We start from the raw sequence: 16,733 nt of genomic DNA, 5'->3' as shown, positions 1-16,733 counted from the left end.
TACTGAATGTTCATGACACAAGACTGGCATCATCATATCACATCTGACTGGCAGCAAACACTACGCTACGCTGCGGTTGCGTTGCGTTTTGCGATCTCGCGACAGCCCGGCGTGCCAATATCGCTGCGGGGCATTGAGTCTTTCTGTGCCACGCTGCCATCCTTGTCCTTTTCCACATTTTATCGGCAATATGTTGGACACATTTCGCCAATGATGTCTAATTTTTCATCTTGGCAAGATAGAGCAAAAACCACTCTCAACTTTTGATGATGCTTTCGGCATTTACTCTCTGATCCGCGTTTACTGATACATAGCAATTATAAACTGAAACAGTGCCTATCTACCTTTGCATTCCAGCTCAACGTTACAAACGTATCATCCGTCGGCGACTTTGATTGGGCTTCCGTCACACGGCGAAGCATTTTTCGGCAGTGGATCCATCCCTCCATGATACCGACGTTTCCGGCCGTTTGCCAACGTCCGATCCGGCCGGAGATGGGTTGATAGCCAACGGTCATAAACCACGCGCGTTCTTGTGTCGCTCGAATATTCTGCTTTTGTTTCGGTTTAACGAGTTTGCGGACGGATTGGGCTTGATTGGGGGGGACCATGTAACGTTGGGCAAAATTCCCTTTTCTTTTTTGTGCTGGTTGTACGGCATTATGAGTGCTGAGGTAAGATGTGAGGGGGTTGCGATGTTTGCCAAGATTGAAAGCGAGGGTAGCTTCCAGGGTTTAGGACGTAAGGGACCAGCATGCTTTCGTATTGCGATGGTCAGTCTAGCATTGCGATGATACGCCGAGGCTTGTGATATTATATTATAGTCTTTCTGAGCAAATATGGTTCGCGGTCAGCATACACTCACAATAGTACTGCTAAGCTCAATGATATCTGGTGTATTTCTTAACCTACGCTAGTAAAAAGATAATGATCTAAACGCTGAATCTCTAGCAAGCTTCATCCCTCTCTTACTCCATCTCAACGAGGATATCCCTCAGCACCCGCTGTACCTCCAAAGACCTCTCAGCCTCCAGTGCCTGACTCACCATCGTCTTCAACTGCGCAGCATCAGGACCCCCAGTCGGTCCAAAGACTCCCTTGCCCTTTGCCTTGAACAATGCGCCCACTGCCTTGGCCCGCATGACTCTCTGTGCTTCAGTGCCAGTGTCGACCAAGTCAAAATCCAGGCTCAGTAAATAAGTAAGCGCTACGGCATTTTCATCTGGTGCTGGTGAAGGTGTGGCATCGTTCATAAGATCGCGTACACACTCGTACCATACTTGGCGCTTGATAGTAGCAAAGTTCGGGCTTGAGAGGAAAGGCTTGAGAATATTGATGATCTTGGTCAGAATGCCAAGATCAGTTCGGCTGTGCCCGCGAGCAACAGCCTCCAAGCCGTTGGAAGCCGTCTTCTCTGCAAGCTGCTCCTTCGCGACTTGATCCTTAGAGTCGATATCCATTTTATCTCCATTCTCGGTCTCGTCGTCTCCCTTCAGCTCTTCAAGATAAGGCGTAACGATCTCCGCAATTTCATCAAGCATGTCGAGATCATCCCGAGCTTTTGCAAACTCCCAGAGACAGCGGAAAGCGTGCACACGGTACTCGTCGTTGTTTCGCTTGGCTTCTCGAAGAGCAATCTTTTTCATCTGTGCAGCGATCTTTGTGTCTGACTTCCACAAGAGGTGTCCCTTCTCGACGAATTTAGGATACGATTCAAGGAGCTTCTCTTTGCCAGCGAATGTCTTCAGGGCCAGTGCCTTCTCGAAAACAGGCCAGATCTTGTTGAGATTGGCGTCGCTGATTTGGCCACTGACATCACTTGCACTTGCAACATCAGATACCATAGCCGCAACGGTGAAAGCTCCACCATGTCGAAGGGCCCATTGTGCAGTATCCAAACACCTCTCCACGAGTGCTACGATCTCGGGTACGTAACGAACAACAGTGCGACTGCTTCCAGCGTGCTGCTCCCATACTTTCTTGAATACTTTGCTGGTATACTCGTCTGTATCGTGAGAGCCCAAGTAGGAGAAGGGTAGCAATTGTGTCTCAAGGGCAGTGAAGTGGTCAGGCGAGACCTTAGCCAGCGCCACAATCACATCTGCGGTCTTCTGGCGACGTGATTCCTCCTCTGCGTCGAAGTACATGTCGATAAACTTCTTGCAGAATCGGTTCTTGGCCGAGTCCGAAGCAGCTCTCAACATATATGCGGTAGCTCGAGCATATGCCTGGCTGACCTCGTCGTTCTTGTCCATTGTCTGCTTCTCCATCAATTGGAGGAACTTGTTGCTCACTCCCTTAATGTCATTTGTGTGATTTGTGAATAGGGTCGTCAATACACGACTGCATCCTATCTTGGTCGGCATGCCGATAGCAGTTTTGATAGTTGCCTCTAGTTTAGGTGCCAATTCAGCCATAACATCCGCGTCCACGAATCGAAGTGAGTTGTCAATGGCCTCAGAAATCGGAGATCGGTTCACCATTTGTGATCGAATTTTATCAATCTGGTCTCGGCTGTCCTCACCAGCTCTCTGATAATGCCAGTTGATTTGCTCGGGCTCGATAGAGCTCAGTAAACCAAGAAGTTGAGGAACCATCTCCGGAATAAATGGTCGGAGAGCCTTTCCACCCTTCTTAGTGAGCTCGATGACGGTAATAGCAGCAAAGGCTTGGACTTCTTTAACAGAACTTTCGATACCCTTGTCAGACAGAAGGAAGGGGAGGGCCTCTTTCATCATAGATTTAGCAGCAGATCCACTGGTTCCCTCCTCAAGCTGTCGAACAAGAGTGTTAGACAAGGTTCTGCAAAGCTTGAAAGCAGCCTCTCGCACGGAACCCTTGACATCATCAAGAACCTTTAATGCAGATGTCCAGATATCGCGGTATCGATCCTCATATTTGTTGAACGGTTGGCCCTGGATGAGCTCCGAGATAGCAGCACAGCTTGCTTCTCGCATGCGCCATTCTCGGCCCAAGATACTCTTAAGCAAGTCGTCCAGGATCGCATCAAAGTGAGTGCTGAGAACTGCGCCCGAATCCTTGACAAGTGCCTTCCAAATATCGTCCATGGATCGCTGCACGTTTTGATTGGGGTCAAATCGGTAACGGTAGAGCTTGGGATAGAGCTTAGGGTCAACTTCAGACTCTGAAAGAATGTTGCTGAGTCCAAATCGACCAAAGGCAGACCGAGTTGACCAGGTAGCAGCATTCGCAGCAAGTGACATGAACTTGTAAACAAGCCTTTGGTCGCCAACTTCATTGGCCAGATTGACAATGTCCTTGTATGAAGTGATGGAGCTGCCCTCTCCAGTTGGCAGAGCACCAGGCTCAAATAACTCTGTTTCTTGGTCGACCTTGAGCTGGGTGCCATTGCCTGTGAATGCAGACACCAGATCCTTCACAAGGGCACTCTTGAGATCAGCATCGCCACGCTCGTATACCAAAGACAAACCGCGCGAGGCAGTCTCTTGTACGAGCTCGTCGCGTGCGCTAAGAAGTCTCATAAATGCAGCTTGAGTTTCTCGGAGCCTCGACTGAACCTCTTCCAGGTGTGAACAATATTGAACAATGCAGAAAAGCCAGATGCCGGACGCCTTCAGCAGCGATGGCTTTGTGGCCTTGCAGTCAGCGAAGATCTTGTTAAGAACAGCTGTGAGAAGCGGGCCACGGGATCCATTGCGCTTCTGAAGACAACCGCGAGACTCGACATCCAGGGTCAGCTTTACATAATCGGATTCCCATCGTGCCAGAGTTGCAGTGATAGCATCTCCCACAGTGAACTGCACCTCGACTTGCTTGATCTCATGCAGGGCGAAAAGCTCCTTGAGGATGTTGCCCAGGATTCCATGCGACCATCCATCTTCGCTCTCATTGGCCTCTCCACTTTCACTCAGCCCGGCAGCCAGTCTTCCCAGGGCAAGAATTGCCTTCTCGTTGCTTTTCTTTGCTGAGGCGACTAGCTTGCTGATAACCTTTTCCAGTGAGTGATCACCTTCGCGTTCTGGGATAGCGAGTCCGGCTGTCCACAGCTGTGCAAAAGCCTCGAGCGCTGTGTCATGGAGTGACGACACAACGTTTTCGCCGGTGATGAACTGAATGGGATATTGAACATCGTCGGGGATGGGTTGTCCGTAGTAAACGCTTCGCGAACAGACGTAGCTGTATGCCAGTAATCCTCCCTCAGCAGCGTTGAGTTCAGGTCCGACTAACCTCTCGGCATTTTCGAATAGTGCACTTAGAGTCTTGCGGCAGTTGTCTATGACAGAGGGGTCATTCGCGAGATGTGATACAAGAATTCCGAGGGCTCGAGCAGCCAGTGACCGAATTTCCTTGTTGTTCGATTTGATCAGCTGGAAAAGACCGTCGCTAAACTGGGTCAAGAATCCCAGTGCCCCGCCGGGACTGAGGGATGCCACATCGACAAAGCAACGGATGCATTCTTCCGTGATCGGGGAGTCTCTAAGGTAGGCTCCATCGAGGCATGCCTTCAGATAGAAGATTATGTATCCACTATCGATTGTATGCAGATATGCCAGGATCTTCTCTCGTGTCTTGATATCCGTTTTGACTCGTGCATCTAGAGTTTGCATCCAGTCAGGCTCCACTTCGAAGTCTTCGAGAGCTGTGAGGAACATTATGTGCTTGCAATATTTCAGGGCAACTGGGAAAGCAGCTATACGGGATCCTTGGAAGTTCTCAAACACCGAGTGCGACCTTTCTGTCACATCTGGAAGAGGGGCAGCGGCGGCCTCCGTAATGGTATCTGGGCTGAATTCAGAACCAAAGAACGTGTCTATCATTTCCTTCCAGTCTGGCAATGTCAGACTGGTTTCGGCGTGTGCGTGGTAAGTCCAAGGGTCAAGACCTTTGTGGCCCTGCTCAATAACATCACTTCTCTCGCCTTCGTAGGTACCAACGGCCAGAATGTCAATCCAGCGTCCCAGAACATCGGAAAAGGCGAGGCACTGGTTGGCCCACTTGACCACGGCGTGTCGAGTGCTTCTAACAGCAGGGGGCTCATCAGCGAGAGACATAAACGTTAGCAGCATTGTCTTCAACTCTTGAGACTCGTCGCCCGTCATTGCCGGAATGTTGGTGGTTAGGCTGGACAGAGCTCCATCTATGTTCACAACTGCATCGGAAGTTGTATCCTCTGACAATGACTTAAAAAGCCAGGCCGCGAGTTGTAGACGCCTCCCAATTGGCATATTCGCACTTCTCGCCAACACTCCAATCGTTTCGTACGCTTTCGATCGTAGTGAAATATCGTCGTGAGATGTTCGCCTCGGAACAGGCCAGCCTTGACGCTCTATAAAAGTGGACAGCACATCCACGAGAGGAGTAGCAATGTCAAATCCTTCCTGCGTGGGCCCAACGCGTGCTACCCAGGCAAGGTACTGAAACGTCGCCGTATGCAGTTTTGTTTGTTCGAGCGCACTCTTGGGGAGCAGATTCTGTGCCAATTCACTTGAAGCTTGATCTGGCGAGGAGAAGTTGAGTTTGACCACAGCCATGATATCATCCGACATTGTTGCCGAGATGGATGATTTAGAAAGCATGTTGAGAATTCTCGTCCGGTAGGTGGGCGGCAGGATTGAGTGAGCATGAAACAGGCGCTTGACAAGTGGCTCGTCTTCCATAGACACAGAGCTTCGCTTCAAAACTTCTTCAGCTGCAGATACAAGTCTGTTATCGAAACTTGATGCAGCATAAAGCGCGGGCAAGAACTTTTCCTCGTCGGTAAAAGCACCACTTGCAAGCAATGAGACGAGCTTGAGCTTCAACTCTGACATCCTCTCGAAGACCTTCTGTGACTCGGGGCTTTCCACAGCTAGCGAATCGAGCTCAGCTTTAGTGAGTGTTGGGTTAGCTGTGGTCCAATTCTGAGTTTGCGTAGGGTTCCGTAGTCGTAGGAAAATGCTAATCATGCTAGCAAGGAACTTTGCGTCAGCCTCGTCTGATAGTCCGATTGCTTCTCGGTACTCGGTATCATCTTTGCTGCCTCTTGGAGGTATCCGGGCATCAAGGAGGAGACGTAGAATGATGTTGAAGAATGGACCAGCTCGGGCAACACCTTGGTCCTTGGCGAATCCTGACAAAGCTTTAGGTATAAGCTGTCTTCGTTCATAGTCATCCAGGCGCTCTATGCTATGTTGTATGGCTGAGATATCAAGTTGCTTGACTAACGGGGAGTCACTGGACTTGTATTGATCAAGCAGTGCGCCTACAGGAAGAATTACCCTGTGTCGATGTTAGTTTCCATATCAATGTCACGGACCGCCCCGACACCAGAATGCCAGGAAACTTCAGAGTTCGACAATAAATCATCAAAGATGATCCCGAACTCGCCTACGTGGCAGAAATGCTTGGTACTTTCAGGGTAGTTTGGGATGAACCTAGCCGACTCTCCCACTACCTTAGGGAACAATTTTCGCACCAGATTTGGGAACCCAAGTCTCATTTCACGCGGGGATCTGACTTACTCCGGGGGTTGGATGAAGGTCTTCAGGTTGGAGAATATCTGGACCACTTTAGCTCGAACTTGAGCATGTTCACTGGCCGCCTTGAGAATGACCGGCGGCAGATAACGTTGTAATAGCTCGTGCAGCTTATGTTCCTTGTTGGCAACATTTAGGATCTTGAGCTCGACGGTGTCCAGCAGCTGCAGTTCCCTCTCTTTTGTTGTTGCTGCCGCCATGATTGAGCGGGTATTGTGTGTTTCGAAAATGATCTTATTCAAGCTCAGTGAATCGCTGTGTTTTGATCATAAAAGTATTAAAGGTGTAAAAACGAGTTCAGACGGCGATTTGCGACTTGTTTTTCTTTATGAGAGAAGGCACAGGCAGCCCGGTGACGAATAACCTCAGGTAGGTGCTGCCGGGCGATATTGTCGCCAGTCAACCATATCGTGACGTTGCATGACTAAGCTGACATTTGTCAAGTTGGTCAATTTTCTCGGAGCCAATGGATATGATAACAGGAGCCAGAAACTTCTAGTAAAACATGAAAAACAACTCGAATTCGTTATACACTCCTATTTTCCAATTTGATTTTGTATACCAGTAATTAACTGTGCCATTCATAACTAAATGGCGAGGTAAGTAAACATGGGCAGCACGTTGGGAAACTGAAGATAAGACCCAAATCTAGACACGTTCATGATTCTAACATAACCACGGTATAGACCCGTAGTTGCTATTACTTTTCAATATGCAGGCATGTCATAAGATAAATCGCTTTCTTAAAAAGTTCATTTATTGCCATGAATCACAGTAGAGGATATAAATCAGCTTTCATCTAGGGTAAGCTGTTTATATGAGAGAAGTCGCGTCATTGATTTTCCGCGGACCGTCACAGTTGCACTCCCCTGTCACTTGCCCCTCCAAGAAAAAGGCGCTAAGCTCCACTGACCCGGTTGCGTCACTGTGGTTGGGTGCCTGTCTTTGGTGTCTGTGCTTCACTTTCACCTTCAACTTTCGCCTGAAACTTGAAAGGGCATATTTCAACGACGACAAGGTGATTTCTTCCGAGCGCGTTGCCGCTGCAAGCTGAAAGAACAACGGCACTGAAAAGCTCACTATCAAGCTCGCGTCATCAGCTTGAGACCAGTGACTATTTAGCCCGATACTCTCCCCGCTGTTGTCATAGCGGGGCATCAACTCTCCTCGCTCAAGCTACACCGAACCTTACGATAACACATTAATCAACTACGTGTTCGACGCCGGGCTCTGCTTACTTCCGATCCTCTCCATCTTCTAAAACTCTCACAAACACGACAGACTGACAACTCCTGCCCGACCAGGAGAGTCGCCAACCATGGACGACAACATCTCCAATTTCATGTCCATCACGGGCACAAGCACCGATGTCGCGCGGAGCTTTCTCGAGATGACTGCGGGTAACTTTGAGCGTGCCATAGAACTCTTCTTCGAAAACCCCGATCTCGTTTCCGGCGTAGGAGCTGGCCTTTCTTCAAGCAACCAGCCAGCCGCTGCCCCCGCGACAACATCGGCTTCCAGAGGCAACATTGGCAGGCAAGATTCGGCGGGCGTCATCCACATCGATAGTGACGATGACCAGGATATGCAAATCGAAGATTTTAGCGACAATGATGCCGATAACGAGAGAGCCGTCGCAGCTCAAGCGGCAGCTCTAGCCCAAGAAGAAGAAGATATGGCAATGGCAAAGCGATTACAGGAGGAGCTATACCAAGGAAACCAAGGGTCTGGGTCTGGATCAGGAGGAAACCCAGATGATGTCCGAGCACCTATCGCGCGGACTACTGAGACCTTGGTGGCACCCGGATGGGGTGGTGGTGGTGAGCACGATGATGGAATGGAGGCAGCTTTTCTAGAAGAATTGCGACGCAGGCGGCGGGCAAATCCACGTAAGTGTCTTAACTACCAGTAGTGGACTCTCACTGATGCAGTTGTATAGCCAATCGTGCTGGAGGACCATTCTCTCAGCAAATATGGGCCGACCCTGAAAGCCGCCCTCCCCAGGCACCCGAGAATGGAGCCCACGCAAGACGTCTTGTAGATTTGTTCCGACCACCTTACGATTTGATGGCGCGCATGTCTTGGGATGACGCCCGTACCCTAGGCAAGGAAGACAAGAAGTGGATATTGGTTAATCTCCAAGACATGAACGACTTCAACTGCCAGGCGCTGAACCGCGACATTTGGAAGGACGAAGCTATTAAATCTCTGGTCTCAGAGAACTTCATTTTCCTACAGTACGACAAGGACTTCCCGGATGCCGAGGAGTTTGTGACGTTTTATTTCCCCAACCAAACACACGAGAACCCTGATAACTACCCGCATGTCTCGATCATCGACCCCCGAACGGGCGAGCAAGTCAAGGTTTGGAGCGGACGACCTTTTCCTTCCGCGCAAGACTTCCATGCCGAACTCGCCGAGTTTCTCGACCGCTACAGTCTCGCGGCCAATAGCAAGAACCCGGTTGCGAAGTCGACAGCACGAAAGCCACAGAGAGTAGATGTCGATCGCATGACTGAGGATGAAATGCTTGAAATGGCTTTGAAGAACAGTCTGGAAGGTGCTACAGGAAGCGGAGGTTCCTCGACTCCTAACCTCCATGACCCCGATGCTTTAACCAAGGAGCCTGGACCCGAAGAGGGTAAAGGAAAGGAACCTGAAGCCCCGGTTGAACAAAGTCCTTGGGCTCAAATTTCGAGCACCACCCCACATACCGAACCAGAGGCCAACCCAACAACCACTACGCGCATTCAATTCCGACACCCTACCGGCCGTGTCATTCGACGATTCAACCTCGATGATCCAGTCCGCAGAATTTACGAATGGCTTAAGGCTGAGCCACTGGAAGGCAAAGAAGGGATCGAATTCGAGCTTAAGAAAATGCCTGCCGGCCAGGATCTCATCGAGAGCCTGGACACGACCGTTGCAGATGCAGGTCTGAAGCAAGGGACAGTCATGATTGAGTTCATCGAGGACTGAGCTGGTGAATGATGGAATGATTTCCTTTTATGCGGGATTACAGCAAACTTTGTAGATAGATCAGTATCGGAGCCATCGGAGTGAACTGGACTGGCTGTAGCCAGTGGATTTTGGGGATTCCGAATCCTCGTGGCATCATTCCTATCGGAATTGATTTAGCTTTATCATGGAGGAGGGCATGGGAGGTTACTATCTTTAGACAGCTCATCCAAGTCATGCATGAGAAATGACACTTGAAAGCAATGGAACTGCGCAAATGCCATGGTCGCATTCTGTGCCTGGCCATGTATGACAGGGCTAATTTAACACCAATGCAAGTAATCACGATGTAATTTTATCTGTGAAGCTAGTGTGATCGCGTCAGCTTGTTCCTGAACCCAAGAACTAACTTAACTAATAGTTTGCCGCTTATTCCAATCCTTGAATACATTGAAGTCAAAGCATTAAATGATACGTTTCACCATGCAATAAAGAGAAGCCATGAACCAATAAAGCAGCACAAACCCTTGCAGAATGTGATATCAAGTCGTCATACCTGAGCGTCTTTTAATGAGTTTCGTATCTCTAGAGCTGGGCGTTGTTGAATGCAGAAGATAATTGGCCTCAAGACCATGTCGATAACTGAGGCTGAGGCCAGGCCAGGCCATGGAGGCCCTAGCTGGAGATCTTGGAACAGGTGCGGGGAGTACTGTAATTCCCAGCGACCCCTCCCCCCCTGTGGACAACGCTTACAGGGGGAAGAGAGCCTAATAAGGTCGCACCAGGAACGGCCGTGAGCCAGCCCAGATCGATTCAGGTTCGATGCGTGCCATTGATTGATTGGCAAAGCAAGGACATGAGCCCGTTGCTCCTCAACAACCCCCACCTCAGGTAAACAGCAACGAGCAGCAACCAATACCTTAGCATCTGAGCCAGCCCGTTCCGTTTCATAGTGGGAAGGTGTTTAGCTCACTGTACGGAGTCTTTCTTTTTTCTCCGTCTCATTAGCTTGCGCTTGCTTGTTTTGGCTGCATGTTGTGTTGATTCTTTCCCTAGAGTTGCGTAGGCGGACGGAGATTGGCTGTGCTGTGCGACAACCTCTTTTCTTTTCTCGCATTTATATGAGCACATTATCATCTCCCTGCTTGTGTCTTATTTCCCTCCCTCCCTTTTCTTTTTCTTTCTTCTTTTTATTTAGTGCTCACGTTTCTCTTCTTCGAAGTCGCGACAACCGGGACAGATATTTACCACGAACCCGGTTCGAAATTAAGACTACGATTTTCTTAGTGGTGGGGTTGCTGCTCTGCTAATCGACACCGCCAAACTACGATATCCGAACTGGAAGCGGATTCATTTCGACATCACGCGCCGTTGCGAAGCCGTTGGACCGAAGAAGAGACCCCGAAGCAATTGTCGACAGATTGATACTGCTTCGAAGCAATAGCAGTCAGCGAATTCGCAGCGACAACGTCATTCAACCGCGGGGCAAACACCGTTAGCTACCCGAAAACATAAGCTTCCCCACGAACCTACACCATGGCAGATCGCGAGCATGAGGTTGACGACGCGAACGAAGCGCTTGACCCGGAGCTTCTTTACTCCAAGGAATACTGCATTGGTTAGTCCTGACGTGGTCTTGTGTCGTGCGACACCAGATTGGGCGCTTGGGCGTTAACGTACTGACATGGCGCAGGTGGTGGCAGTTTCGGCAAAGTATACAAAGGGTACGGCGACAATGAGGTCCACGGCAGCCGGGTTTTGCTAACGAATCCAGAGTCGATAAACGAACGGGCCAGGCTGTAGCGATCAAGGTCATTGATATAGAGAGTGCCGAAGACGAGGTCGAGGATATTATCCAAGAAATCGCCATTCTGTCCGAGCTACAATCACCATATGTCACCAAGTACTATGGATCCTATGCGAAAGGTGCCGAGTTATGGATCGTAATGGAGTTTTGTTCGGGAGGAAGCTGTGCCGACTTGATGAAGCCGGGACTGATTGGAGAGGACTACATCGCCATCATCGTGCGCGAGTTGCTCATGGGTTTGGATTATCTTCACACAGACAAGAAGCTACATCGAGATGTCAAAGGTACGAATGACTCCCTCAGCCCTGATGTCGCTAACTGTCTGTAGCTGCCAATGTGCTTCTTAGCAGCAATGGCCAAGTCAAACTCGCCGATTTTGGTGTGTCAGGTCAGCTTTCTGCTACCATGACCAAGAAAAACACATTTGTCGGAACACCTTTTTGGATGGCCCCAGAGGTCATTAAGCAATCTGGGTATGATCACAAGGCCGATATTTGGTCTCTTGGTATTACAGCTCTCGAATTGGCCAACGGAGAGCCTCCTTATGCCGATATTCATCCTATGAAAGTTCTCTTTCTTATTCCAAAGAACCCCCCACCACGATTAGAAGGCAATTTCACCAAGGCTTTCAAAGACTTCATCGAGTTATGTCTCCAGCGGGACCCCAAAGACCGACCAACAGCCAAGGATATGCTGCGGCACCCGTTTATCAGACGGGCAAAGCGGACAACGTACCTAACTGAGCTTATCGAGAGACATCAACGCTGGGCAGCTACTCATAAAGGAGAGGATGATGACAACTGGGATTCGGCTAATAGTGGACGTGGCCCGGTAGAACGTGAGCGTGTTGACGAAGATATGTGGGATTTCGGCACCGTGAGACTTGTTGGTGAGCGTGGCGGCATTGTCAATCGACCAGGCCTCAACCAACTTGACGAGAATGCAACAAACGCACGCGCTTCTAGACCATTAGAGAGCGAAGAAGACTATGGCGAGCAACGACGAGACGCAAGCCCTACCAAGTCAAGGGATTTCGCCCTTCAATCCCTTGAGACTGTCAAGGCCAACCCTGGCTCAAGGCAGTCTAGCCCCCAACGAAAGGCCGTTCCTCAATCTCAATATCAGCAGCCACTCCCATCACCTACCAGGGCACTGCCTCAGACTCCCCTGAAGCTCCCTCCTCCAAGGGATAACGCCGAGACCCCTCGTCCATTGAGAATAAATCCTCCCGCAATAGTACAGGAGTCTCCAGATTATGACCGGGAACTACAAAGCCAACTACAGCGTGATATTGGCATGCTAAATCTGGATTATGAGCCACAAACTGAGAGGAAAGCAAGTCCACAGATTCAGCAGGTCCAGCCACCACAATGGACGTTACCCCCTGCTCCTCCGGCTCATCAGCAACGGCCAACAACTACCAAGCAGATGAGTCTACCTGAGATACCCCCATACAGGCCAAACCAAGCTCCGACGCAGCAAAGGGTTCCTTCATTACAGCATACTTCTGTGCCTCAGACAACTTCTGTGCCCCAGATACACACTCCCCTCCCAGGGGGTGCTCAGGGCCCTCGACCTCTTCCATCTAAGGCCGGCTCACCCAGTCCATCCGAGTTTAGCACGCCATCGGCTTTTCCTACACCTGCACCAGCAAACCCCAATGGGGAGTTGGATGCTCTGAACGATGTCATATTCCCAGCCCTGGAGGAGGCGCTTAAGAGGCGACAGATCAACTTGCAGCAGATGTATAAGCCAGGACAGAACCCAGCTCAACTAACGCCCCAACAACAACGCGCCGAGGCTTCTCACGAGAAGCTACGAAAATTGGTTTATAAACTGGCTCACGTCTGCAAAGAAATTGATCATTATGACAAGGCTGAACCTGTTGGAATGGGCAGAGAGGTTGGCAGTTTTCTCGAGGGGCTTCTGGAGGAGATTCTAGTAAGAGTTGAGCCGCTGGACGAAGATGAGGAAGTGCCCGTTTCATGATGTGTGATTGAGGTGCGCTGAAGAGTGTTTTGGAGTTTGGGTTTGACATTGTATATGGCATGTTATGAGCATTATGAGCCCGTCTGGCGGGTTGATGATAAAAGGACGGACGGGATAGGTTAGCATGATGAGTATAAAGGGATATGGCATTGCTGAGAATAGCTGGTATAAAATAGATGTCAGTCTGTTGTGGTTTTGAAATAGAATCCAGCGATGTTTGTTGCTGCATCAAGTTATCGAGGTCTTTATGAGAGTGCAGGAGTAAATGGAGTTTGTCATCATCTCTAAGAGCGGATGATAGCATGGATATCATGCTTCCATTCCCTCATTGTAGCAGTAGTAATTTGATGCTTGGAAAGAGTAGTTCTGGCGATTTGTGATTCCCTCTATTGAGGGGTTATCGTGGATATGCTTTACTGCAGGGCATAATGATGAACAGTAATAGTCGTCTAAGATTATAAGAAAAACTTAGTGTGCAAGCCATTGAGGTCAAAATACAGTTGACCAAACTATACCAAGTGCTTCATATCCTCAACACTAGGTTCGGAGTATTCTACCTATAAGCGTTTCGTAAGTACGAAGTCCGAGTAGCAACACAAGTCTTTGCAACCTGATACCTCGCCAAGAATTTGCTCGACCCGCAGAAAAAGCTCCACATGGGGGAATAGAGCTCGTTATGTCATGGTCATCATGATATGTCCGTTACGAATTGGGGGAGCTCAGTATCATGAGAGCAAGTGTATTTGTATTGAGAAGGGAACTAGTTGGATGAAATGGATATAAATATGACCGGATCAACTCAATTGAATGAATGCTATTGTTGATCTCCAATTCTGTTTCCGTGACGTCGTTTGCGTCGGTGCAGGCTAAGCCTAGAAAAGCAGTAAATTCTAGCGGCCGCGCCGTGCAAAACCCCACAGGCTACCCCATGCAACCCTCAGGGAGCGAAAAGCCTGAGAATTGGGAGGTGAATGCCAAAATAAATTTAGTAAAGAGAACCCTAAGTTTAGGCTAGAGCTGCCTAAATATTTTTATCGCTTAGGATAGAAGTCCTAAGCTTTTATGTCTGCCCTGGTGCTACTCCACTCTGGCCACTGACAAGCTCGGAACAATCGCGTTTTCCGATCGGCGGCCGAATGAAAAACAGTGGTAAAAAAAAATTATAGAGGCTCGGGCCAATGCGACACCATAATCCAGAAGGGAAACCTTGCAACTGATTTGACTCTCAGAGCTACCCGACGGGAACGGAAAACAGGCTTGCGCGATTTGCACTTGCACCCCTTCTCCAACCTCAACTTGTAAAAAAACAAATCTTGTTCCTCTCTTCTTCTTCTTCCTCTCTCCTCCTCGTGTGCGGTGCCTCGGTCTCTTATATATCTTTCTCTCCTACGAAGGCTCTCTCTCCCCTCTCTCTACCTTTTAGATACCCCCCCACTTGTCATCATGTTGTCTCGAGGATCTCTTCGATCGGCCCAGGTACGTTTTCTTTGTTGGTGTTGTTGCTTTTGTTTTGGTTATGTGTCATGATGATCTTTAGTGGTGTTTGTGGTACATGAGGGGGAATGCCTTTGGGCAATGGGCTTTTGTGGCTGTGTGTCAGGATGTGCATCATGTCATGATCATCATCGCGACATCACAACAAGCGAGAATTGGAGTTTTGCGTGGTGGGACATTGCTGCGGGACAAACACCACATCGCGCAAATGGCTCAGATTGATCATACGCAGTTTTCACTACTCAATTGATCCTGTTACTAACAATTCTTTCTCAGCTGCTGCGCGGCGTCGCCAAGCAACAACCCCAGCTCGCCCGATCCTTCGCCACCGTCCAGTCCGACATCTTCAAGCCCGCCAAGTTCGGCGGCAAGTACACCGTCACCCTCATCCCCGGTGACGGTATCGGTACCGAGGTTGCCGAGTCCGTCAAGACCGTCTTCAAGGCCGACAACGTCCCCGTTGAGTGGGAGCAGATCGAGGTCTCCGGTCTCGAGGGCGCCGGCCGAACCGAGGATGCTTTCCGCGAGTCTGTCGCTTCTCTCAAGCGCAACAAGCTCGGTCTCAAGGGTATCCTTCACACCCCCATCAGCCGATCCGGCCACCAGAGCTTCAACGTCGCCATGCGTCAGGAGCTCGACATCTACGCGAGCATCAGCTTGATCAAGAACATCCCCGGCTACGAGACCCGCCACAAGGACGTCGACCTGTGCATCATCCGAGAGAACACCGAGGGTGAGTACTCTGGTCTCGAGCACCAGAGCGTCGACGGTGTCGTCGAGTCCCTCAAGATCATCACCCGCGCCAAGTCCGAGCGTATCGCCAAGTTCGCCTTCTCTTTCGCTCTCGCCAACGGTCGATCCAAGGTTACCTGCATCCACAAGGCCAACATCATGAAGCTTGCCGACGGTCTCTTCCGCAGCACCTTCCACCAGGTCGCCAAGGACTACCCTACCCTCGAGGTCAACGACATGATTGTCGACAACGCCTCCATGCAGGCTGTTTCCCGACCTCAGCAGTTCGACGTCATGGTCATGCCTAACCTTTACGGTGGTATCCTGTCCAACATTGGTGCCGCCCTCGTTGGTGGCCCTGGTATCGTCCCTGGCTGCAACATGGGCCGTGAGGTCGCTGTTTTCGAGCCCGGTTGCCGTCACGTCGGTCTTGACATCAAGGGCAAGGACCAGGCTAACCCCACTGCCATGCTCCTGTCCGGCAGCATGCTGCTGCGACACCTCGGCCTCGATGAGCATGCTAACCGCATCTCCAAGGCCACCTACGCTGTTATCGCCGAGGGGTAAGTTCCATACGATTTATTCAAGTACAATTGCAATGCTAACGATCCCACAGCAAGGTCCGCACCCCCGACATGGGCGGCTCCTCCACCACCCACGAGTTCACCAAGGCCATCCTCGACAAGCTCGAGACTGTTTAAATGAAGCATCTTTTGTGATATTCCCCTCCCAAAAACAAACCATGCGAAATCAACCCAATTTTATTTTTTTCGTTTGTCTTTTTCCCGTATGTAAAAGCGGGAGTCGATTGGACATAACACGCATACAACACACAACATTCTGAAAAAAAGAGACACACCCACCATACCCTCGAATACACATACCTGACGACCCGGGACAGCGCGGATTTTAAGGCGTTCTGAGAGGCAGGGGTTTGGCGGCGACGTCGAAGGAAGAAGAGAAAGATAGAACAGAACAGAAGAAGAAAGACAGAGGATGATGATTGAAATAGCAGAAGGAGATTGTACGTGCAACATGAACTCTCGCAGTCTTGAATATATTGGAAAGTCCAAGTTGTCCTGATTGCTGTGTGTGAGGCTGTGAGCAGGACATTATAAAGAGCGTGTACTGCGAATTTTCTTGAGGCATATTGGAGGTTCTTTCAGCAGTGCCTTTAATCGACACGCACCTCTGAGTTTAGAGTGACCAAAGAGTGGTTTCCTTGTCATGCTCCGAGCTTGGCGAGTTATTTTATC

The 16,733-nt window shown here is 49.8% G+C and overlaps 4 protein-coding genes across 4 annotated transcripts; 3 read left to right on the top strand and 1 right to left on the bottom strand.

Moving 5' to 3' along the window:
• Positions 1-968: 968 nt before the first annotated feature.
• FTJAE_13340 (proteasome-associated ECM29 like) lies at positions 969-6,697 on the bottom strand (the record flags this gene model as incomplete). Its single annotated transcript, XM_037346475.1, has 2 exons — positions 969-6,240; positions 6,483-6,697. 2 exons carry the CDS (start codon positions 6,695-6,697, stop codon positions 969-971), a joined length of 5,487 nt encoding a protein of 1,828 aa, XP_037199631.1.
• Positions 6,698-7,815: 1,118 nt separating this feature from the next.
• FTJAE_13339 (UBX5-UBX (ubiquitin regulatory X) domain protein) lies at positions 7,816-9,476 on the top strand (the record flags this gene model as incomplete). The annotated part of the gene is made up of 2 exons (XM_037346473.1): positions 7,816-8,386; positions 8,437-9,476. The coding sequence occupies 2 exons, from the start codon at positions 7,816-7,818 to the stop codon at positions 9,474-9,476; spliced, it is 1,611 nt and encodes a 536-aa protein (XP_037199630.1).
• A 1,515-nt stretch (positions 9,477-10,991) lies between these two features.
• Positions 10,992-13,251, top strand: FTJAE_13338 (STE STE20 YSK kinase; the record flags this gene model as incomplete). Its single annotated transcript, XM_037346472.1, has 4 exons — positions 10,992-11,073; positions 11,149-11,179; positions 11,230-11,546; positions 11,591-13,251. The coding sequence occupies 4 exons, from the start codon at positions 10,992-10,994 to the stop codon at positions 13,249-13,251; spliced, it is 2,091 nt and encodes a 696-aa protein (XP_037199629.1).
• A 1,443-nt stretch (positions 13,252-14,694) lies between these two features.
• On the top strand, positions 14,695-16,178 carry FTJAE_13337 (isocitrate dehydrogenase; the record flags this gene model as incomplete). Its single annotated transcript, XM_037346471.1, has 3 exons — positions 14,695-14,727; positions 15,022-16,040; positions 16,094-16,178. The coding sequence occupies 3 exons, from the start codon at positions 14,695-14,697 to the stop codon at positions 16,176-16,178; spliced, it is 1,137 nt and encodes a 378-aa protein (XP_037199628.1).
• Between the last annotated feature and the right edge of the window lie 555 nt (positions 16,179-16,733).

This window comes from Fusarium tjaetaba (genome assembly GCF_013396195.1).
Source record: "Fusarium tjaetaba strain NRRL 66243 chromosome Unknown NRRL66243_c0000403, whole genome shotgun sequence".
NCBI classification, from domain to species: Eukaryota; Fungi; Ascomycota; class Sordariomycetes; order Hypocreales; family Nectriaceae; genus Fusarium; species Fusarium tjaetaba.
Note: the sequence above shows the minus strand (reverse complement) of the source record. Positions and strands in the feature narration are given on the sequence as shown.